Source organism: Lontra canadensis, unplaced genomic scaffold (assembly GCF_010015895.1).
Source record: "Lontra canadensis isolate GAN:19392208 unplaced genomic scaffold, GSC_riverotter_1.0 scaffold1, whole genome shotgun sequence".
Taxonomy (NCBI): Eukaryota; Metazoa; Chordata; class Mammalia; order Carnivora; family Mustelidae; genus Lontra; species Lontra canadensis.
Genome location: NW_022630995.1, coordinates 27,701,249 through 27,726,127, shown reverse-complemented (window position 1 = coordinate 27,726,127; position 24,879 = coordinate 27,701,249). Strand labels below are relative to the sequence as shown.

At 37.4% G+C, this 24,879-nt stretch overlaps 1 protein-coding gene across 5 annotated transcripts in view; it reads right to left on the bottom strand.

The window, feature by feature from the left end:
• NFXL1 (nuclear transcription factor, X-box binding like 1) overlaps window positions 1-23,872 on the bottom strand; it is a 75,113-nt gene extending 51,241 nt beyond the window's left edge. For 2 of the 5 annotated variants that reach the window (XM_032852302.1, XM_032852338.1), the window contains exons 1-8: window positions 23,739-23,814; window positions 23,201-23,386; window positions 20,135-20,311; window positions 7,092-7,201; window positions 4,533-4,666; window positions 1,056-1,234; window positions 620-781; window positions 412-512 (exon numbers count right to left, since the gene is read on the bottom strand). In XM_032852302.1, the coding sequence (XP_032708193.1) occupies window positions 412-512; window positions 620-781; window positions 1,056-1,234; window positions 4,533-4,666; window positions 7,092-7,201; window positions 20,135-20,311; window positions 23,201-23,384 (1,047 nt within the window). In that variant the 5' untranslated portion in view covers window positions 23,385-23,386; window positions 23,739-23,814. The other 3 variants (XM_032852311.1, XM_032852329.1, XM_032852320.1) reach the window with 3 other exon arrangements.
• Between the last annotated feature and the right edge of the window lie 1,007 nt (window positions 23,873-24,879).

The following is a 24,879-nucleotide window of genomic DNA, read 5'->3' as shown; positions in this document are numbered from 1 at the left end:
TGAGATCATGACCTGAGCCAAAGGCAGCAGCTTAACCCACTGAGCCACCCAGGCGTCCCCTACCAAAGATTTCTAAATGATACTAAAACCCTGTCAATTCTAGGACAATCTACAAAACCCTACTTCCTCAACTGGATTAACTCAAGAAGGGAGTGGTGGTAGTTGAAGAGAAGCAGAGTACATAGGTACTGAATCCAAAAGTCAACAAATATCTATTAATTTGAAAAGAAAAAATGTCCTCCAATAATTAAAGTTACATTAAATTGGAAATTAGTTTCCAAAAACATGAATGTAATTCATTTGGTTTACTCTTCTTCTTCCATTTATCCAGCTAAACCTAATTAGCATCTCAAATTGTTTATGCTTTCTGCATTCTTTAATACCCACCCCTCCAAAAGCATATACACTCACTTGATCACAGTGCCACAGTGGACTCGCACAGCTCCTTTCAGCTACTTGTTTCCCACAGACACACTTCTGTCTACTAACTCTCGGACAGGGTGGACAATTTCCTAAAATTGCAATGATACATTAGCACAGAAACATTACAAAACTAAGTAAGACTGCTTTGATTTTTACTTAAAATGTCATTAACACCCAACAGGTATGACATTTTTACCTGCATGACAAGGATTTTCACACTTATGTTGTCCACAAAGCAACTTCCGCCCACATGGCAGCTGACAGGACCATTCCTTAGCACTGCACCTACGAGGTATAGGTTTTGCTTTTTTACAGTAACAAGTAGTTGTGACCATCTTTGGACAAGGAGGGCAGGGACCTAGAATCCAATGAAAGGGGAAGAAAAAAACCTCATCAATCAAAATTTAAAACTTTCAATTCCTACACGTATCAGTAATTTGTAAAGCTTTCTTTACTGATACTTTAAAACACTGAGCTTTATAAAATTGGTGCAGAGTTATATCTTCTATTACCTTCTTGTAATATCTTCTTACATAAACTTGAGATCTGAATTAAACTTTGACAATTTTTTTTCTGCTTCAACATAAGAAATAACCACCCACAAACAGTTAGAAATGTAATATTTAACTCACCTGGATGACAGAGGAGTAAACACTTGTGGCCACAAGGAGGTTTAAATTCTCTCTCACATACTTGGCCACATGAATGAGGCACAAGCCACGGATCTAGAGGTGGGTCTTCCACTTTTCCACAATAGCAGTAGTACCTACTAGGTGTGTCAGATCGTTTGTATTCGAACCTACATTTTGGACTACAAAAAAGAAGGAAATTACTGAAATTAATTTCATTTTTAAAAGTGACTAGAGAAACAGGACTATAAACATACTTAGGAATAGAGTATACTCAATTAACTCTATAATAAATGTACCCTCTGCTCCATCTTTATACAAATAAGAAACAAGATTTTACAAAAATCAATTTCAACCATCTAGAATAGCTCTGTCCAATATAATATGAGATGAAGGAACCATCTATACCTACCATGTCCAGACAAGTAGCCCTTAGCCACATATGACCAGTGAGCACTTAAAACGTGGCTAATACATACAAGTGAGGAAGAAACAGGATTCATCACAATTTTTCAAAATTTAAATAACCACATGTGGTTAGTTCCTACTGTATTAAACATAGTTAGAATGAAGCTACAAAAAGAAAGCAACACTAGCTTTCTACTAAGCAAATGAACTTTATTCTTGAGGTCATCATTCCAATTTTTATAAGGCTCAATGTTTTAAAAGCTTGTTGGGTCACCTGCAAATAAGTAAAATATATTAGCAACAGCAAACAGAAGACAGAAACCAGATTATAGGTAGGCAATACAGCAGCAAGAAACATGCCTACAGTTTAGAACTGAGGGGGAAAATAAAGAATTTTTCAACATCTAATACAAAATAGATACATAACAAATGTGCTTAAATCAAAGAAAAGTTCAAATATTATTTCATTTTCTCTGCTACAGCAGAAAGATTTTTACCTGGCACGATTAAAATAAAACCTTCAGCCCTATCAAATCCACTTGTAGATCATGGATCTCTTCATTCTAAAAAGATGTTCTAACCCCTACTATTCTCCAGACAAATGAGTATAGCTAGTGTAATATGTGGAAAAAGTCTCACGTCATCACTTTCGTTGTATCATTTATATTTTCATTGTCCTGTGACCATATCCTTTTTTTTTTTTTTTTTAAGATTTTATTTATGTATTTGAGAGAAAGACAGAGAGAGTGAGAGAAAACATGAGCGGGGTGAGGTAAGAGGAAGAAGCAGACTCCCTGCTGAACAGGGAGTGTGATGTGGGGCTCAGTCCCGCAACTCCGGGATCATGAGCTGAACTGAAGGCAGATACTTAACCAACTGAGCCACCCAGGCACCTCTAAGACTACGTTCTGTTTCCAAATAAATGCCACATAAATATTCAGAACAACCAAAGATACTTGTTTTTGTAATCAAACAACTTGTTTTGTAATCAAAAATCAAAAACAAAATACCATGTCTCATCTAGAATAAATAACTAAAATTATTTTGTTGGAAGTGTTATAAGGGAAAAATGTCTACATTCCTCTAAGCTAAAGTGGAAAGGGATATAGACTTTAAATATACGCCTAGATATGGATGGCTAAAAAGCAACTCACAACACCTTAATACTGCCTATCAACAGTGAGGCTAAATTGTTCTAGGAGACTGAGAGAGAGGTTAAGGGCATTATGTGTAAAATGTGTTTTATTTAAAGTAATGGCATGCAATAAGGAAATGTAATTATGTCAATGTCATATATAAGCAAGCAATATCTTAGTAGAAACATTTCGGCATTTTAAATGTTTGAATTCTACTGAACAACTAACTTAAAACTACTAATATTTGTATCAAGTTCTAGCTCCATCTTGATAAGGATTAAACAAATCCAGAACAGTTACTAATTTTCTTAAAAAACATAAAACATAGAATGCGAAGTTTCCTACTTAAACAGCTGATTCAATTTTTTGTTCCTCAGATTTAAGTAAAGAGTAGAAGTTCATTCCCCTTTTAACTGGTACTTCCCAGCAATGTGGCAAAATGACCACTTAAAACAGAATAAGGTGAGCAAGGGTGATAAAAAGTATGCATAAGGTTTAGATCTCTAAAATTGAGTCTGAAAATTTAATTTTGTACCTATTGAATACTGAAATCCTCCCATAAATAAAAAAACATACTGTAACAAAACAAATACAGACTCTAAAATTTTAAACCATTTCACAGAAGCTAATATCCAATACAAACAAAACAAAAGTATCTATAAAAATAGTATTATAAAAGACAACTCAGAAGAATGGAAAAGCACTGAATTTAGAAGTCAGAAATCCTAGGTTTCAAATCCTGCCTTCACCACTTCAGAGTAAGAGAAGCCTGAACATATCGTTTTGCTTCATCAATTTCAATATCCATTAACATGGGAATAAAAACACTCACAGAATTCTGAGAATTATTTTTCAAATAACTAGTATGTCTGAAATGTTTTTGAAAAACTATACTACCACAGGGGCGCCTGAGTGGCTCAGTGAGTTAAGCCTGGAGCCTACTTAAAAAAAAAAACAAAAAAAACACTACACCACCAAAATTTTACAAATGTGTCAGCATATGTAGTAAAAAGGGGAGATTTGATACAGATCCAGGCTTTCCGAGGTCTGAATCTTATACAATTTAGGGGCCTCTGTTAAAAATATAAAATTAGTTACAAAAGTGAATATTTATATGAACACAGAACCCCTGAAGTTTATGCTTGTACCTTGACAGTCAATCTACCCTCCGAGCTGCCAGTATGGATAAATTTTTTATTATCTTTATTTAGCATATATAAATTTAATATATGTTAATAAAATAAATAATATATATTAAATAATATATAATATATATTACTTATATATAATATTATATTATTATATATTAATATATAATATATAATTACTATATAACTATAATTAATATATTATTATATATATTAATAAAATAAATTTATTAATATAAATTTTCCACTCCCCAACTCTTTCTAGAAATATAACAGGAGTTCACAATCAAATATTCACCCAAAATAAGCCATACTAATGAAATTAATGTGGAAAAACTGGTAAGATTGACTAATATACAGCTGCAGTTTGAGAGATTTCAAAGATAAAATTGGGAAGCCTATAATCAAAATACATAAGATGGCAGTCTTGTACCAAGTGATACTAACTAATGTATACCAACAGTAACTCCAGAAAAGAAGTACCAGAATTATGAAGGATTCTAGTCCTAGAGAATTTTAAAGAAATGGAAGTTCTTTAAAAAAGATAATTAAGGAGGTGTTTCGCAGAAGAAAAAGTAAAGTCTGAATGATTTATTGGTTTTTGAAAGGAACAAGTAGTTATACAAATTGGAAAAAAACAGAAGCCATGACCAAAGTACTATAACTCCACAAACCAAATTAAATGAAGACCCAACATGGATCCTGAAACTGCCAATAAGGCAACTCAGGACCTACAATTTTCTTTTATTTTACAACTTAATATTCCAACTAAATTAGCAGAAAGTTACCATGGCCAAGGATAGTCTCTCTTTCCAAAATCGTCATCCGTCAAAGGAGAAGATACCAGAAATTGGCTATCTTTAGCCCACTTCTGGATACAGGGCATGTGAAATATACAGAAACATCCTGAACAGCTCCAAACCTAAGAAAAAGGTATCAGAAATTAACATGTATGCAATGATTTCCTTCGATAACCCTACACTACTTTAAAGTGAGCGACACACTATTTTGAAGAGCTACCCAAGGACTAAAGAAAAAAATTTTTCCTTCCAGTCTGATAGAAGAACTGTTCTTCATAAAAATTTCAGTTTAGAACATTTTAAATAAAAATATTAATTATCTAGAATCACTTAGCTAGAAATCACTAGCTACTAACATTCTGAATGACCTCCAATTGTTTTGGTATATATTTCATACTTGTTAAAAATAAGGTCATGCTGTATAAATTGATATGTAACTTTATAGTCTTTTAATATACTATAAGCACTTACCATTATTAAATATGTTCATACATGGTATTTATAGCTGTATATCATATAGATTTATATATCATAATTTAACCAATTTCTCACTGGACATTTAGGTTATTTCTAATTATAAATAATTCTACAGAGGAATCGTGAAATATATTATGTACATATATCTGTATATAGCCCTTTCGTTATATAAAATCTATTAGTCTAGCACTTAATGCTAAACCAAAAATTAAATGAGCAAAAAAGTTAAGAATATATATATTTTTTAACTTAACAATAGTAAATTAATTTTTAAAACCTGACAACATTCAATGACAAAAATCAGTTCTCCTTTCATTATAACATTTCACAACTACTCAATAAAATCACACATGTAGCATAATGCATAAGCTGGCAGAAGCATTAAAAAAAAAGAAGGCAACTTCAAAGCTGAGTTACCCCAAAGCAGTGCCTGAGAAAAGAACTGGGATGCAACAATGAGGGGATAAGGTAGGGAAGAGGAAATGCCAATAAATGGTATATTGTTCAGCTGATTATTGCTAAGGGCCAAAGTTCAGTCCTGTTATGGACCTGCTGAAGAACCATGTAAAATACATCTCAAACTATTCCAGCCCCAACACCTACTGGAGAGAAGGGTGGGACACTCATCCGCCAATTAATTCCATGTGGAAGAAAGGGGACATTAACACTCTTGTGTTTGTGCATGATTCCTGTGTACTACCTAAGAAATCCCAAGGAGAAAAGATTAAGGTTAAAAAATAAATAAATCACGGCCACAGTCACCAAACTGTGGAAAGAACCGAGATGCCCTTCTACGGACGGATGGATAAGGAAGATGTGGCCCACATACACTATGGAATGTTATGCCTCCATCAGAAAGGATGAATACCCAACTTTTGTAGCAACATGGACGGGACTGGAAGAGATCATGCTGAGTGAAATAAGTCAAGCAGAGAGAGTCAGTTACCATATGGTTTCACTTACTTGTGGAGCATAAGAAATAACATGGAGGACATGGGGAGATGGAGAGGAGAAGGGAGTTGGGGGAAATTGGAGGGGGAGAAGGACCATGAGAGACTGTGGACACTGAAAAACAATCTTGAGGGTTTTGAAGGGGCGGGGGTGAGAGGTTTGGTGAGCCTGGTGGTGGGTATTATGGAGGGCACGTATCGCATGGAGCACTGGGTGTGGTGCATTAACAATGAATTCTGGTACACTGAAAAGAAATTAAATAAAAAAATGAATGAATGAATAAATCTACACACACAGCAAATGCTTAAGGTGGGACTACAACCACATGCAGAGTGACTATTCATCCACTAGCAGAAATCAGAGTACGCCAACCAGATGTGACTCCAGACACCAAAGGCACATGCATCCACATCTACCCTATCCAATCTATGTCAAATTTCTGATTCACTCTACACGACACGACCAACTCAATTTGTTCGGCCTGATTTTGTCTAGGCAATGCTGCTACAATAGATTATTCTGAGTCTAAACACTGAGTCTACCATATTCAGTCATGACTTCTCCTTAATTGCGTCTTTAATGCTCTTTTAAATTTATGTATGGATAACTTCACGTTAGACCATAGCACCTCCAAGTACACGAGTTATATCCGAATCCATCTCTCCCTAGTGACCCCAGCTATTTTCTTCAACACAAGAAACACAAGAGAAGCTCACTAATAAACTATTAAGTATCATGACTAGCTTCTATTTCCTTCAAGGCAGGGACCGTATCTCCCTTTTTTAAAACCTGCTGAAAGTAGTGAAATTTAGTCCATTTTAACATTTCAGTATTTGTGGGAATCTCTAAAGTGCAGATGCTGTGCTTTCTCAAATCAACACGTGCATTAAAACTGAAGATAGTTGCTTCACTTACATTAACAGTGCTAAAAAGATTGGCTGCTCATGTAGAGGTAATTTTTTTCAAATTACAGATTTATAAAATGACAATTCATAAATAAAATTCTCAAGTGAAGTGTTTTTGAACAAAAATAAAAGAATAATAAATGGCAAAATATGATAAATGCAAAATAAGATATTTGGGTGAGATGCATTAATATAGATAAAAAGAAGAACTTACTGCTTGGTTTCTCTTCACTGAAGCGATACAAATTAAGCATGTCATAGCCCCTGCTTGGAAAGCTTCGTGTACATACTGTCTGGTTCGCTCTAATTCACGTACATCTCCATCTTGAAATTTAAAAATCGAAAAACTCATGTTAAGCAACATCTGAAAATAACACAGACTCACTAATAGCACCACAGGGAAAATTGTAGCCATTGTCAATTATTTGATACACAGCTGAAAAATGAGAAGTTTAAAAAAAAGCAACCAGTGAGCTGCCAAGAGGTCACAAAGTCCATGCATTAGATCGTCTGTCCTTAATTCAAAAACAGTACACCGGCCCTCTCTGAGAACATACTCGCTTTTATTGCTGTACAGTCCTTACCAACTTTGGTGGGGGACAGAGATGTGGGCAAGGCAACAAGAAGTCAAGTTACAAGAGAAAGCATATCTACAAGCAAAGTGAAAGAACTTGCAAAGTCTAAGCTCTCAGCAGAGCCCTTTAGCGTAAGTATAAATGTGTGTTGATACAATGCACGTTCCTTTTTTTTTTTTTTTTTGGCTTTTTTTCATTAACATATAATGTATTATTTGTTTCAGGGCTACAGGACTGTGAAACCATCAGTCTTACACAATTCACAGCACTCACCATAGCACCCTCCCTGATGTCCTAACCCAGCCATCCTATCCCTCCCCCACACCCCCCCAGCAACCCTCAGTTTGTTTCCTGAGATTAAGAATCTCTTACGGTTTTGTCTCCCTCCCCAGTACCATCTTGTTTCATTTTTCCCTTCCTGCCCCCCAAAACCTCCCACCCTGCCTCTCAAATTCCTCATATCAGAGAGACGATATGATAATTGTCTTTCTCTGATTGACTTATTTCACTTAGCATAATACCCTCTAGTTCCATCCACGTCATTGCAAATGGCAAGATTTCAGGTTTTTTAATGGCTGCATAGTATTCCACTGTATATATACACCATATTCTTTAACCATTCATCTGTTGATAGACATCTAGGTTCTTTCCATAGTTTGGCTATTGTGGACATTGCTGCTTAAACATTTGGGTGCATGTGTCCCCTTGGATCACATTTGTATCGTTACGGTAAATACCCAATAGTGCAATTGCTGGGTCATAGGGTAGCTCTATTTTCAACTTTTCGAGGAACCTCTATACTGTTTTCAGGAACGGCTGCACCAGCTTGCATTCCCACCAATAGTTTAGGAGGGTTCCTCTTTCTCCACATCCTCGCCAACGTCTGTCATTTCCTGACTTGTTAATTTTAGCCCTTCTGACTGGCGTCAGGTGGTATCTCACTGTTGTTTTGATTTGTATTTCCCTGATGCCAAGTGATGTGGAGCACTTTTTCATGGGTCTGTTGGCCATCTGGATGTCTTCTTTGCAGAAATGTCTGTTCATGTCTTCTGCCCATTCCTTGATTGATTAGATTCTTTGTTCTTTGGGTGTTGAGTCTGATAAGTTCTTTATAGATTTTGGATATTAGCCCTTTATCTGGTATGTCATTTGCAAATATCTTCTCCCATTCTGTCAGTTGTCTTTTGGTTTTGTTGACTGTTTCCTTTGCTGTGCAAAAGCTTTTGATCTTGATGAAGTCTCAATAGCTCATTTTTTGCCCTTGTTTCCCTTGCCTTTGGCAATGTTTCTAGGAAGAACTACTATTCAACATAGTACTAGAAGTTCTAGCCTCAGTAATCAGACAACAAAAAGAAATAAAAGGCATCCAAATCGGCAAAAAAGAAGTCAAACTCTCACTCTTCGCAGATGATATGATACTTTATGTAGAAAACCCAAAAGACTCCACTCCAAAACTGCTAGAACTCATACAGGAATTCAGTAAAGTGTTAGGATATAAAATCAATGCACAGAAATCAGCTGCATTTCTATACACCACCACCAAGACAGAAGAAAGAAAAATTAAGGAGTTGATCCCATTTACAACTGCACCCAAAACCATAAGATACCTAGCAATAAACCTAACCAAAGAGGCAAAGAATCTGTACTCAGAAAACTATAACATACTCATGAAAGAAACAGAGGAAGACACAAAGAAATCGAAAACATTCCATGCTCCTGGATTGGAAGAACAAATATTGTGAAAATGTCTATGCTACCTAGAGCAATCTACACATTTAATGCAATCCCTATCAAAATACCATCAACTTTTTTCAAAGAAATGGAGCAAATAATCTTAAAATTTATATGGAACCAGAAAAGACCCCAAATAGCCAGAGTAATGTTGAAAAAGAAAACCAAAGTTGGCGGCATCACAATTCCGGACTTCAGGCTCTATTACAAAGCTGTCATCATCGAGACTATAGGTACTGGCACAAAAACAGACACACAGATCAACAGAACAGAGAGCCCAGAAATGGACCCTCAACTCTAGGGTCAATTAATCTTTGACAAAGCAGGAAAGAATGTCCAGTGGAAAAAAAACAGTCTCTTCAAAAAATGGCATTGGGAAAATTGGACAGCCACATGCAGATGAATGAAACTGGACCATTTCCTTATACCATACACAAAAATAGACTCAAGATGGATGAAAGACCTCAATGGATGAGACAGAAATCCATCAAAATCCTAGAGGAGAAAACAGGATACACAGCATATTCTTACTGAAAACTCATTGGATGAAATGATCCTGAGGTCGTTACGTTATAATCAACTTGTTTCATTAAACTGTATTCATTATTTCCACTTAAAAAAATAGCTAGAACTTCTTAGAAAATATCACTAAACTGTAATTTTCTGTAAGCAATTACTGAGCATTTATTTGGTAGGCACTGTAGGTTTTTGTATTTCAGTGGGATGAAATGAGCTATTTTTATCTTAATTTTACAGAGAAAATGAGAAAACTGAGACAAACAATTAAGTAACTTCAGTCAGACTGCAAAGTGAGCTCTCTTAACCACTACACTATGCTGTGGCAAAAGTTACTACAAGAAGATTGAAGAAATAACAGGTGACAGCAAAATGAAAGCCTGAAAACCACCCAAAAGCATATGACACCAAAAAGGCAATAACCCGAGTCACTTTAGTGTAAGAGAAATAAACCTACGTGTCTTTAGTATAATAAAGATTCCTCAATAGAGGAACTGAGTCTCCAACAAAAGTAGACTAACAGCATAAGCTATCATGGAAATAAAATGGTTCAAATCAAAATTTGAGTCACCAAAGAAAAAAGTTAAATAAACAGGACATTTGGCTAATTCTCTACTTTCTAAATTCATCTAAGTAAACAAGCATTTAGAAAAACTTGCTCTACCATAATATAAACATAAATATAATTCAGGATATTAAAAATATATATAAAATCACTTCCCAAACTATAAAGTATTATAAAATTATTAAAGACAACTGCTTTATTTTAAATAATCCCTGAAGTTTAAAGAGTATCCTTAAAAGCAGACTTAAGAATCCTATTGTGTGTTTACTTTGCTCTTCAACATTGTGGGCTTTAACAAATGCATGGCTGACCTTTAAACAACCACGCAGTCACAAATCTCCATGTTACTCTTGACCCCCTACAACTTAACTACTAGTTAGTAGTCTACTGTTGACCAGAAGCCTAAGGAGCATGAAACAATTAATACATATTTTGTATGCTATATGTATTACATGTTATATTCTCACAATAAAGTAAGCTAGGGAATATGAAATGTTATCAGCAAATAATCTAGTTAAGAAATGGACAGGAGACATGAATAGACATTTTTCCAAAGAAGACACCTAGATCGCTAACAGACACATGAAAAGATGTTCGACGTCACTCATTATCAAGGAAATACAAGTCAAAACCACAATGAGATGCCACCTCACACCCGTTAGAATGGCTAAAATTAGCAACCCAGGAAGCAACAGATGTTGGAGAGGATGTGGAGAAAGGGGGAACCTTCTTTCATTGTTGGTGGGAATGGAAACTGGTGCAGCCACTCTGGAGAACAGTATGGAGTTTCCTCAAAAAGTTAAAATAGAGCTTCCCTATGGTCCAGCAAACTGCACTACCAGGTATTTACCCAAAGGGTACAAAAATACAGATTCAAAGGGACACATACAACCCGCTGTTCAGAGCAGCAGTATCAACAACAGCCAAACTAGGGAAGGGGCCAAAATGTCCAATGACTGATGAATGGATAAAGAAGATATAATATATATATACAATGGAATATATAGAATAAAATACATAAATATATTTATTCAGCCATCAAAAAGAATGAAGTCTTACCATTTTTAACAATGTAGATGGAGCTAGAGTGTATTATGCTAAGTGAAGTAAGTCAGAGAGAGACAAATACCGTAAGATTTCATTCACATGTAGAATTTAAAAACAAAACAGATGAACATATGAGAAAGGAAAAAAGAGAGAGAGAGAGAAGCAAACCATAAGAGACTCTTAACTACTGAGAACAAACTGAGGGTTGATGGAGGGGGGTGGGTGGGGGATGGGCTAGAAGGGTGATGAGCACTGGGTGTTATATGTAAGTGATGAATCACTAAATTCTACTCCTGAAACCAATATTGCAATATGTGTTAACTAACTAGAATTTAAATAAAAACCCGAAACAAAGGAAAAAAGAAATGTTATTAACAAAATCATTAAAAATGCATTTACAGTACCGTACCTACATTTATTGAAAAAAATACAGATATAAGTGGACTTGCACAGCTCAAACCTATGTTGTTCAAAGGTCAACTGTATAAAATTTATAATTTTAAATTTCACCTAATTTAACAGCTAGCACATAAAATTTGGGAACATGATGGAATAGGTTTTAACAATATAAAGTACAACTTTGTATTTATAAAATTTATTTAAAATTTCTTTGAAAAATTGTATTCAAGTTTGGCTGCAGGATTAAGTATACTGCCTAAGGTGTCATAGTGGATAGCCTAGCATCTTTAGTCACATTCTAAAAAGATCACTCTGGCAACTGAAGAAAGTTGAGCCCACAGAGGCCAAGACTGGAAGCCTGAAGTACCAGTTAAGAGGAGTTATAGCAGATAAAGCAAAAAACGACTTTAAGCAAATTACCTATTTCTGTCTCAGTTTTCTCATCTTTAAAATAGTAACAAAAATAGTAATAACAGCAATAGTAGTATCTACCTTATAAAGTTATTTGAATTTAATCCAAATATTAAGCAGCTGCAAGGGACTGAATTAGGCAATAACAGTATGTGGGGAGAGGAAGGGTAGTTAAGAAACTGAGGAAATAAAACTCAGCAGGACTTGGTGACAATTAGATTGTGCTGCTTTTAAAAGCCTTGTTGAATGCTGACGTGAATGTCAACATGAACATCAGCACTCAAAGGAAAGAATGCAATGTTTGACGAGATGTCTGCCATAGGCAGAGGGGAAGATGGTTTGTACTGGCTGAGACACACACATGCACCGCCACTGCGCCCGGATTTCTGGCTTGGGTGGGTGACTGGGAAAATAGTGGTGCTACTAATTCAGGTAACCAAAACAAAGAATCAAGTTATCTTTCAACCTGTTTGATGTGTCCATGGCCCAACAAGACAGACACACTCACTAGGAAGTTGACCATAAAAGTCTGAAATTCCAGAGAAGGGTCATGAAAGTACAAAGGCTGGGCTGAGACAAAAAGAAAGAACCTCTTTGGCAAAGTTCTGGTGTTTAATCCACTGAAGTAAGATGGGAAACACCTCATGACCCTAACATTTATTGTTCCTAAATCAAGTCATCAGATCTCTTTACTTTGATATAGGCAAAGTAAAGAACAAAAGGAACAAGAATCAAAATATTTATGGATTGGTCAAAAAACAACGTAACAAAAATTGCTTCAACACCTCAAGATGAAAAACAGACCAAAAATCAATAACTTATAAAAAAAAGAATAACTTATAAATGATAATTTTTTTAAATAGTAGGAAGAAATACTCAGTTACAGTACTGAATTTCCTATTTAAAAATAAAACCTTTCACTATCTAGAATAGTTTAAGTGAAGTTCTCTTGAAGCAAGAAACTTCTGAAGGTTACTTTCTATAAAGTCCTCTAGGAGCAAGAAACTTCCTAACCTTAAAATAATTCTTCATCAACTTACCTGGCAGAGCCAGTTGATAAAAGATTACACTTCATCAACCTACCTACCTGAGCCAGACTTCAAGCCTCCTAATCTTAATTCCTTAGCTGATATGGTAACTTCCTTAGAAAATCTACCTGACAATGTGTGCGTGGCCTCTTGATGCCATCAGAATAGTGAGGCAACTAATGTTGACATTACATGCAAGCTTCTTTCTAATAATAACATTAAGTATAAAATATGGAAAGTGTTAAACACTTAAATTTAAAATACTCTATTTTTATACTTAGTACCAAATCCTTCATAGCAACATCAATTTGACCCTCTCACTTGTAAACAAGTATGGTATTAAGAGTAACCCAGATATAAACATTTAATGATACTGCATACATCAAACCAGAGAAGACTTTGTTTAAAAAAAAAAAAATTTAAATCAGAAGTTGTAAGATACAACATAAAGGAAGAAACTTAAGAAATGAAACTGAATCCAAAACACATTTAATATGTGACGAAAAACAAAGAAAAAGAATAGATTTAAGAAGGTCTTCAAAGTTGTCAAGCCCAACCAAATCATAACCATGGACAACCAGACCCCACACATTTCAGGGAGCTCTGGCATCCCCCTCCCAGATTCTAATGACTTGCCAATTATACATACAGAATTTCTAAGGCTATAAGGGACACTGCCATTTTATTTGCTCTCTGGAAAGATTAGTGTTCTACAACATATAACTCAAATTGTAAAATATACAAAATTTCAACTATGTAATATAAAAATGCTCGTTCTTAAGATGCAAAAACTATTCCATATAGACTACAAGTGTTTTTTAAAAATCAGGGATTATATTGTCATTGATGTCAAAACAGCCAAAATTTAGGGGTAAGCTAACATGGCAGCAGAGCAGGAGTACTATAGGCTCATCTCTTCCTTCAAATAGTAGATAACTATCAAATCATTCTAAATACCCCCAGAAATCAACCTGAAGACTGACAGAGTAAGCTCCACAAGTAAAGGGAGAGAAGAAGCCACAACAAAGAAGCTAAAAGGACAAAGACGTGGTTTAGGGGAGAAACGGATCATGTCCCACGTTATAAAGGGAGCCATGGTCGCGGAGAAAGGTGAGAGAGAGAACACACAGGGGAACGCATAAGAACATTTCCCCAAAGCCACTGGCTGGAAAAACAGGAAGGACTGATTTTCATGAGTTCCTGCAAGCAGTGGGGCATAAAGACTGGAGTTTTAAAGATCAGTAGGCCCGGCTGGGATAGAGCCCTGAGGGCACCGCACTGTTCCTATAGAGAAGGCAGGCAAACAACCCTGGGGCAGCCAGCATGGAAATCAGTGGTCTGAAGAGTGCCTGGGGCACACAGGTGGAGATTATTTCCTCTTCCCTCTTATCAGAGTGCTCCCTGAGAGGTGGTGTTCACTGGAGATGCCTCTCTGGGGATAAAGGAGCCAGCTGGTGCCATTTCCCTGTCACGCCCCTCGGTGTAAACACAGAGCCACCTGTGGTAAGCAGTGAAGGGTGGACGCTGGCTCCCTAACCTGCTTATACCGCATCCCACATGCCTGCACCCTGGTGGAACTCCCTTCTTAGCCAAGCCTGCCTCAGTCCCAGCACAGCAGGCCCCTTCCCCAGAGGACCAGCAGGAACCCCTGCCCACACCACATCTCCTGACCAGAGAGTTCTACAGGGCTTCAGTTCTAGTGGAAGAGTAGCAGATCTCACTGAAAATAGCAAACCAGAATACACCTACTTAAAACTTGCCACACTCAGGCCAAGGACCAAACACTGCCCACTGCATGCAAGGAAAGCCTCTGAAGAGGACTGGCCAGAAGGAGACAGCAGCCCCGACACAACAACAGGGCACATGCAGCTTGCACCAGACACACTGCCTGAAGCACCAAGCCCTGCACACTTCACTATCTGACCTCTTCTTCATAAAGCCATTATTCTCAGAAGGAAACACAATGGACTTTTCTAACAGAGAAGAAGGCAGAGACTTAGACAAAATGCCAAGACAGAGGAATTAATCCCAAATTAAAGAACAAGATAAAGTCGCAGCCAGGGACCTAAGTGAAATAAATTTAAGTACTACACTTGATGGAGAATTTAAAGCAACAATAATAAGGATACCACTGGGCTTGAGAAAACAATGGAAGACATCAGGGAGACCCTTACAGTAGAGATAAAAGAGTTAAAGAAGAATCAGAGATGAAACAGGATTGATGCAATGAACGCAAGGCTCGAAGAAGCAGAAGAACAAATAAGTGACACAGAAGATAAAATAATGGAAAACAGTGAAACTGAACAAGAGGAAGAATTATAAAATATAAGACTAGACTTGGGGAATTCAATGACTCCATCAAACGTAATCACGTTTGTCTTCTAGGAGTCCCGGAAGAAGGAGAAGAGAGAAAAGGGGACAGAAAACTTATTTGTGGAAATCATACCTAAAAACTTCCCTAATCTGGGTAAGGATATAGAAATCCAGAACAAGGAGACACAGAGAATTCCCATCAAAATAAAAAAAAAGGCAGGTCGATGCCAATACATATTGTAATTAAATATGCAAAATACAGAGATAATGAAAAAATCTTAAAAGAAGCAAAACAAAAGAAGTCCTTAACTTACAAGGGAAAACCCATAAGGCTAGTTGCTAGAAGGGAGTGGCATGATATACTCCAAGTGCTGAACAGGAAAAGTCTGCAGCCAAGAATACTCTATCCAGCAAGTCTATCAGTCACAATAGAAAGAGAGATAAAGAGTTTCCCAGACAAACAAAAACTAAAGGGCTCTGGGACCACAAAACCTGCCCTGCAAGAAATAGTAAAGGGGACTCTTCAAGGGAAAAGACCAAAAGTGATGAAGATGAGAAAGGATGAGCGAAAATCTCCAGAAACAATGACAAAACAAGTATTAAAACAGCACTAAATATATGTATATCCATAATTATTCTGAATGTAAATGGACTAAATACACCAATCAAAAGATACAGCATGTCAGAATGGATAGAAAAACAAGACCTAACTATACTCTGCCAAAAAGAGACTCATTTTAGACCTCAAGATACCTACAGATTGAAAGTGAGGTAATGGAAAACCATTTATCATGCAAATGGACATTAAAAGGAAGCCAGAGTAGCAATACTTATGTTGGAAAAACTAGACTTTAAACCAAAGACTATCAAAACATGAAGAAAGATACTATATCATAATAAAGGGGACAATCCAACAAGAAGACCTAACAATTGTAAATATTATGCACCCAACATGGCAGCACCCAAATATATAAAATAACAAACATAAAGGAACTAATTGATAATTATAGTAATAGTAGGGGACCCCACTTATATCAATGGACAGATCATCTAACAGAAGAACAACAACAACACAATGGCTTTGAATGACACACTGAAACACATGGATTTAACAGATATATTCAGAACATTCCATCCTAAAACAGAATACACATTCTTTTCAAGTGCTCATGGTACATTCTCCAGAATAGATCACACACTAGGACACAAATCAAGCCTCAACAAGTACAAAAAGACTGAGATCATACCATGCATATTTTCTGACCACAATAAGAAACTTGAAGTTAAACACGAGAAAAAATCTGGAAAGAGCACAAATACATAGAGGTTAAAGAACATCCTACTAAAGAATAAATGAGTCAACCAGGAAATCAACAAATTTAAAAAAACACATGGAAACAAATGAAAATTCAACAGTCCAAAACCTTTGGGATGCAGCAAAAGTGGTCCCAAGAGGGAAGTATATAACACAGGCCTACCTCAAGAAGCAAGAAAAATCTCAAATAAGCAACCTAACATTACACCTAAAGGAGCCAGAAAAACAGCATATTAAGCCTAAAGCCAGCAGAAGGAAGGGAATAAAATAGATTAGAGAAGAAATAAATAAATGATATAGAAAAAAAAAATCTATCAATGACACAAGGAGCTGGGTCTTTGAAAAAATTAATAAAATTGATAAACCTCTAGCTACTTATCAGAAAGAAGAAAGGACTTAATCACAATAAACAAATGGATTCATAATAAATAAAATCACAAATGAGAGAGGAGAGATAACAAACAACACCACAGAAATACAAGGAATTATAAAAGATTATGAAAAATTACATCCCAACAAATTGCACAATCTGGAAGAATGGATAAATTCCTAGAAACATATAAACTACCAAAACTGAAACGGGAAGAAATAGAAAACTTGGGAGAGATAACCAGCAAAGAAATAAAATCAGGAATAAAAATTCTCCCAATATAAGTCCAAGGCCACATGGCTTCACAGGCAAATTTTACCAAACATTTTAGAGAAGAGTTAGTACCTATCCTTCTCAAACTATTTCAGAAAATAGAAAAGGAAGAAAAATTTCCAAATTCATTCTATGAGGCCAACATTACCCTGATATCAAAACCAGATAAAGATACCACTAAAAAAGAGAACTACAGGTGAAACCCCTGATGAACACCAATGCAAAAATTCTCAATAAAATATGAGCAAATCGAATCCAACAGTACATTAAAAGAATCATTCACCATGACCAAGTGGGATTTATTCCTGGGCAGGAAGCGTGGTTCAGTATTCACAAATCAATCAATGTGATTCACTAGATTAATAAAAGAAAGGATAAGAACCATATTTTCAACATGATAAAGGCCGTATATGAAAAGCCCACAGCTAGTATTATCCTTAATAGGGAAAATTGAGAATTTTCCTCTATGGTCAGGAAAAAGATGGGGATGTCCACCCTTACAACTGTTATTTAACACAGTATTAGAAGGCCTAGCCACAGTAATCAGACAACAAATAGAAATAAAAGGCATTTAAACTGGCAAGGAAGAAGTTAGACTTTCAGTATTTGCAGATGGCTTGATACTCTATAGAGAAAACCCAGAAGACTCCACCAAAAAATTTCCAGAACTGATAGATGAATTTAGTAAAGTCACAAGACACAAAATCAATATGCAGAAATCTGTTAAATTTCTATATACCAATAATGAAGCAGAAGGAAATCAAGGAATCAATTTCATTTACAATTAGACCAAAACTAGTTAGATACCTAGGTAAAAACCTAACCAAAGAGGTGAAAGACCTGCACCTGTACTCTGAAAACTACGAAATACTAATGAAAGAAATTAAAGATGACATAGAGAAATGGAAAAACAACCCACGTTCATGGATTGGAAATATCGTTAAAATGCCCATTACCCAAAGAAGTCTACATATTTAATGCAATCCCTATCAATGTATCACCAGCATTTTTCACAGAGCTAGAATATATAATCCTAAAATTTGTATGGAACCACAAAAGACCCCCAATAACCAAAGCAACCTTGAAAAAGAAAAGCAAAGTTGGAGGCATCACAATTCCAGACTTTGAGTTATAATACAAAGTTCTGGTAATCAAAATAGTATGGTACTAGCACAAAAACAGACACATAGATCAGGGGAACAGGATAGAAAACCCAGAAATGAACCCCCAACTTAATGATCAATTCATCTCTGACAGAGCAGGAAAGAATACCCAATGAAAAAAAGACAATCTCTTCAACAAATGGTGTTGGAAAAACTGGACAGGAATATGTAAAAGAATGAAACTGAACCACTTTCTCACACCATACACAAAAATAAATTCAAAATGGATGAAAGACCTAAATGTGAGACAGGAAACCATTAAAATCTTAAAAGAAAAACACAGTAACTTTGACATTGCCCATAGCAAATTCCTCCTAGATATGTCACCTGAGGCAAGGGAAACAAAAGCAAACTATTGAGACTTCATCAAAATAAAAAGCTTCTGCACAGCAACAAAATGAAAAGGCAATCTTTGGAATAGAAGAAGATATTTGCAAATGACACATCTGATAGAGGGCTAATATCCAAAATATACAAAGAACTTATAAAACTCAACACACAAAAAACAATCCAATTAAAAAATGGGCAGAAGACATGAATAGGTATTTTTCCAAAGAAGACCTACAGATGGGCAACAGACACCACTTATCATCAAGGAAGTGCAAACCAAGGAAGTGAAATGGGTAAAATCAACAACACAAGAAACAACAGGTGTTGGCGAGCATGTGCAGAAAAGGGAAGCCACTAGCACTGTTGGTGGGAATGCACTCTGGGGCAGCCACTCTAGAGAACAGTATAGAGGGTTCTCAAAAAGTTCAAAATAGAACTACCTATGACCTAGCAATTGCACTACGAGGTTTTTGCCCAACTAATACAAAAATACTAATTCTAAGGCATACATGCACCTTGATGTTTACAGCAGCATTATCTACAGTAGCCAAATTATAGAAACAGCCCAAACGTCCATCAGCTGATGAATGGATAAAGATGTAGTGCATATATACACAATCGGATATTAGCCTCAAGAAAGAATGAAATTGGGGCACCTGGGTGGCTCAGTGGGTTAAAGCCTCTGCTTTTGGCTCAGGTCATGATCTCAGGGTCCTGGGATGGAGTCCCTCATGGGGCTCTCTGCTCAGCAGGGAGCCTGCTTCCTCCTCTCTGCCTGCCTCTCTGCCTACTTGTGATCTCTGTCTGTCAAATAAATAAATAAAATCTTAAAAAAAGAATGAAATTTTGCCTTTTGCAACAATGTGGATGGAGCTACAGTATATTATGCTAAGTGAAATAAGTCAGTAAGAGAAAGACAAATACCAGATGATTTCACTCGTATGGGGAATTTAAGAAACAAAACAAACAAAGGAGGTGGAGAGAGTAAATGGTAAACCAAGAAACAGACTCTCAACTATATAGAGAACAAACTGATGATTACTGTAACGAGGTGGGTAGGGAGAAGGATTAAATAGGTGATGGGATGAGCACTGGGTGATGTATGGAAGTACTGAATCACTACATTGTACACCTGAAACTAATATTACACTGTATGCTAACAAACTGGAATTTAAATAAAAACTTTTTAAAAAAGTAAAAATTTAAAAGACCATACAGCACCTGTCTGAGTAGTGTAACTTGTAAATGTATTAGCAACTATTTTTCCCCGTTTTCCTTCAAAATCTTCATCTCCTTCTTCTTCAGAGGAAGAGCTAAAGTGTTCTTCAACAAGTTTTTTGGCCGCAGCTTGATTGGCCTTCTTGATTTCCTCAAATTTCCTCTGAGACATTAGCTCTGCTTAAAAGAAAAAGAAATTAGTTTCGTTTCTACAAAATGATCTCTAAAAGCATAAGTTTAAAATCTTCCTTAGAGCATTCTATTTTACTATAATGCACAAAAAAGGTATTTTCAAGTTTCTAGGGACACAACTAAAGAGAATACTATCACAATGAAAACTTTCATGTTTGTTAAATATCCTGTTAAATGCAGCAAATTGTTCTAGAAACCATAATTAACAAATCAATTTAAAAATTATAAAGGTATGAAAGAAGTATAAAAAAACTGTTAATCAACCTCAAAATAAGGACATTAATAAAAATTTAAATGGGATGATTAAAAATAAATCAATCGGGGCACCTGGGTGGCTCAGTGGGTTAAAGCCTCTGCCTTCGGCTCAGGTCATGATCCCAGGGTCCTGGGATCAAGCCCCACATCGGGCTCTCAGCTCAGCAGGGAGCCTGCTTCCTCCTCTCTCTCTGCCTGCCTCTCTGCCTACTTGTGATCTCTCTCTGTCAAATAAATAAATAAAATCTTTAAAAAAAAATAAAAAATAAAAAAATAAATCAATCACAGTGATTTTTAGGAGGTGGGAAACATGCCAACTGGGAGCACTTCAGAATCAGTTAAACTGGGTGCTTTCTCCAAAAATCCTCTTCCACACTACAGCCTAACCTGGCCTGGCCCAGCCCAACACAGATTTTGCACAAAGATTCACTGTATACCCATTATCTTTATAATCTGCTCTTAGAAAGCTCAAGGACTTTTTGCATTTATTAAAATGTGGTCACAAAACATATATATTTAACATTAATCCACACAAAATGTTGCCAATATGGAAAATGTGGTTTCTACAGCAGCTTCATCCCAAAAAGAAATGTTAAATAAATTTCGGATACGTTCTTCCACTATTCCCTTTAGCTGACTGTACTTCTCATTTTTTTTACTTGTTAAATAATAACACAAAAAGAATTAGATTACTTCATAGCATATTCCCAAGTCTTTAAGGGCAAGGACCAGGGGAGTTTTCTTCAAGTACTATTAATAAACGATTATGAACAGCAACCATAGTTTTGAGAAAGGAGCCACAAACATACTTAATTGATCGGAATTTATTAATGCCCATATTGAGAGGATTTTAAATTCACTAATTAAAACAGTAAATCGCTGACTTAAATTCACTTTATGTTTAAAACTGATGAGCCACTAAAGATAAGCTTTCTTAATCTTGGTGGTGCGTTTGAACTTAAGGACGTTTTATCTTTATTTTCCTCATGAGATGTTTTCCCTTTGTTGTTGCAGCCAATTCAGTTGGGGGTTATACAGTATTTCAAGTAAAACTGAAAGAAAACGTACACAATGCCTATATAGGAATCTTTTGAGTATTAGGAGAGAAATAATGACTGTAAGATTATGACTCAAAACTTGATGTGCAGTAAGAGAGATGATATGTCATTAATTGAGGAAAACAGCCCGTGAGGATACATTTATTTAAAGGCTGAATTAGAAGACATAATAAAAACATCCATAACCCTATGAACGTGTCCACATAAGATCATCTCAAGAAAAAATGACAAAGCATGCTTCCTATATATCATTTCTTACAGACAAATCTCAATTATCCAGGTGAAAAATGTTTGCTTTTCTACCATCCACAAAATCCAAGAAACTTTACCAAACCTGTTTTTGGTCTCCAACCTGCATGTTTCACCACCACCAGTATCATAAATCATAAGTGCTACCAGAGGGGAGGTGGGTGGGAGGTATGGGTGACACAGGAGATGAGGATTAAGAAATGCACTTGTGGTGATGAGCACTAGGTGACGAAAGGAAGTATGTATGTACACCTGAAACTAACAGAACACTGTATGCTTACTGCACTGGAATTAAAATAAACCCAGTAACTCCAAGCGAAGAGAATACCACCTAACTTTAAAATTAGCTTAGGGAAAAAGCACTCTGAAGCTCAACTTTGCTCCTCCCCTCAAAAAATACATTCTGAAAAATACATTCCAAACATAAAAATAAAATGATTTTCTGGGATTATTCCCTTGGCCTCATGCAATCCTCCATTAGCATGGACAATTCGGCGTTGCCTGTGCATTCTCAGACTCCACTAAAACACAGCCTTGGTGAAGGATAATGACATGCCAGAGGAGGTCACAGAAGATACATAAGAAAAAGGACATGACATTTGTGAATAGGAACCAAAGTTGAGAAAAATACCTCAAGCTCAAGTGCTTACAGGGCATAGACGATTAAAGTTACTAAACTAAGGCAATCTTGCAAAGAGAGAAAATGACAGCGGGCCCCCAGGTAGGAGAGACCACGTGAAATGGGAGTGCCTAAACCCAATCTAAACGGAATTTCTGCAACTGGCTGTCGCCATGCACAAAGGTAAAGCCACACTATCCTATTTTACAAAAAAAAAAAAAAAGTTGTTAACAAGATTTTTTTTTTAAATTAAAGAAAAACAAACAAAACCCGTCGGCAACCAATTCAGATGGTTCGGTGTTAACCAAACCAAACTATAGGCTAAATCAGAACCCCGGGGCCACAATGTGCAACTTTTGGTCTAGGGACTCAGGCAAAAAAGAATAAAGAGAAGAACACCGGAGAAAGAAGTGATGCTGATCGATAGTAATTAAAATTAAGAGGAAAGAGGTATGCTAGGAATCTGCCTAGAACGCCGAAATGAGTAGCTTCCTTGAAGGTTTGAGCAGTGGGGGCAATAACCAAGTCTCCAAGGAGAAGGCGAGAAGTGAATGAGAGGAAGGGCGGGGGGGCAGTTGGTACTAGTAAGTGCCTAGTAGGTATCCAGGTGAAACTGAGGACCGGAGCCGGGCTCACCACACGCTACGGAAGTCTGCAGGGCTTCAGATCCCGCGGGGCTGCGCCCGGCTGAGCTACCTGCAGCCGCAGGGGTCGCGGCTCCTCTGGGGCTGGGGCCAGGTCCCGCAGCGCCCACCGAGCCCTTCTCTCGTCCTCCCCCGGCGCCGCGAAGATGGATTCCATTTCCTGAAGAAGGGGCCGCGGTGGCCCGTCCTCGGGCTCGGCCTCGGCCCCCGGCCACCTGGCGCCAGGAAGCTTCCATCCCTGCAGAGGAAAGGGGAGGGGAAAAAAAAAAAAAAATGAGTGGAAGGAGCGTGAGGGCAGCGGGTGCCCAAGCGGAGAATAGGGGCAGCGGGGAAAACCAGTATGATAGAGCGCAATGAGGAAGGTCCCCGCAGGGCAAGGACCGGGTTTGAGAAGGTCGCGGCCCTGTCACTAGGAAGGCGAGTCGCCGCTAAGCCCAGGTTTTGGAGATGGACCGGAGAGGCAGAGGACTCGGCAGAGAAATGGACCTCGGGGCAAGGAGCACCCAGCGCCAGAGTGGGAGCGCCCGGAGAAAGGAAAGCGCCTCCTCAGCCTCAGAGAGAGTGCGGCGCTGACGGAAGTACAGACTGACCCCTCGGCTCCTGCAGGGAACCAACTGCGGTAGCGGACCCCAAGGAAAGCTACGTCTCCTTACCGACGGCGCCCGCCCCCGGCGACTACAACTCCCAGAAGCCCGGATACACTGCCCGCAGAACGCGTGGCATCACAGGCCACTTCCTTATCCGGGAGTGTTTCGGGGAGCGAAAGGAGCTCAGAACGCGTGCGCTGAGTTGGACCGAGCCTTCGGAAACTACAATTCCCGGCGTGCTGTGGGACTTGGGCGGGATCGTCGCCCAGAGAGCGCGGAAGGTTGGGAAGGTGGCCGGGCTGTAAACTGTGTTCTCAACTCCAGAGGATGCTGGGGTATCCCCCACGAGTATCTTTAAACCCACTTGCGTGTCAGGATTTTGTCAGAGTAGCCATCATTGACTATCCATCCTCCAGCTGTAGCACTGACCTAGGCTTTCAGGTGGCAGGAGGATTCTCACTGACGGAAATAAATAGTGAAAACATTTCGGGGTTCCGGAATAGGGAGGGAAAGCTGGGGAGTATTGCGGAAACGTACCTGGAATGGAGAAAGCGCCCTTAGGGTTTGCTAAATCGATGTAGAGGATACGTCTCTCTCATAGATTTTATAGTTTACAATAAGGTTTTCCTGAGGCAAGCCGATTTTTACCTACGTGACAGCTCCCTAAAGTAGATTATATTAAGGAAAGTAGTTGAGAGCCATGACCTAAAGCTGACTTTGCTGATTTCCAGTAAGATACAGATAAGTAAATAAAGTTCAAAACATTGGGGGTCTGTCTGGGATTGAGAAATATATTGATTGTTGTTTGGAACTACACAGTCTTTATACAACTCTTCAACTTAATTTCTCTACATTGATAATAAATACCTAATGTTTAAATAGCATTTGTTAAGTGCCAGGCACTATTCAAAGTGTCTCAGGTATTAACTAGTTAGTTAATTATTCACGATAACAGTTTATTCCCGTTTCACAGCGCAGAGAGGTTAAGTAACCTCCCTTGCTCATAGAGCTATTGTTATCATCGATACTATTTTTTAAATTAGGAAACAAAGACATGATTTTATTATTCAAAATCCTAGCAGAGGCAGAATTACAACTGCCTAGTATGATTCCTGGCTTATATTCTTAAGCACCGTGCTATATG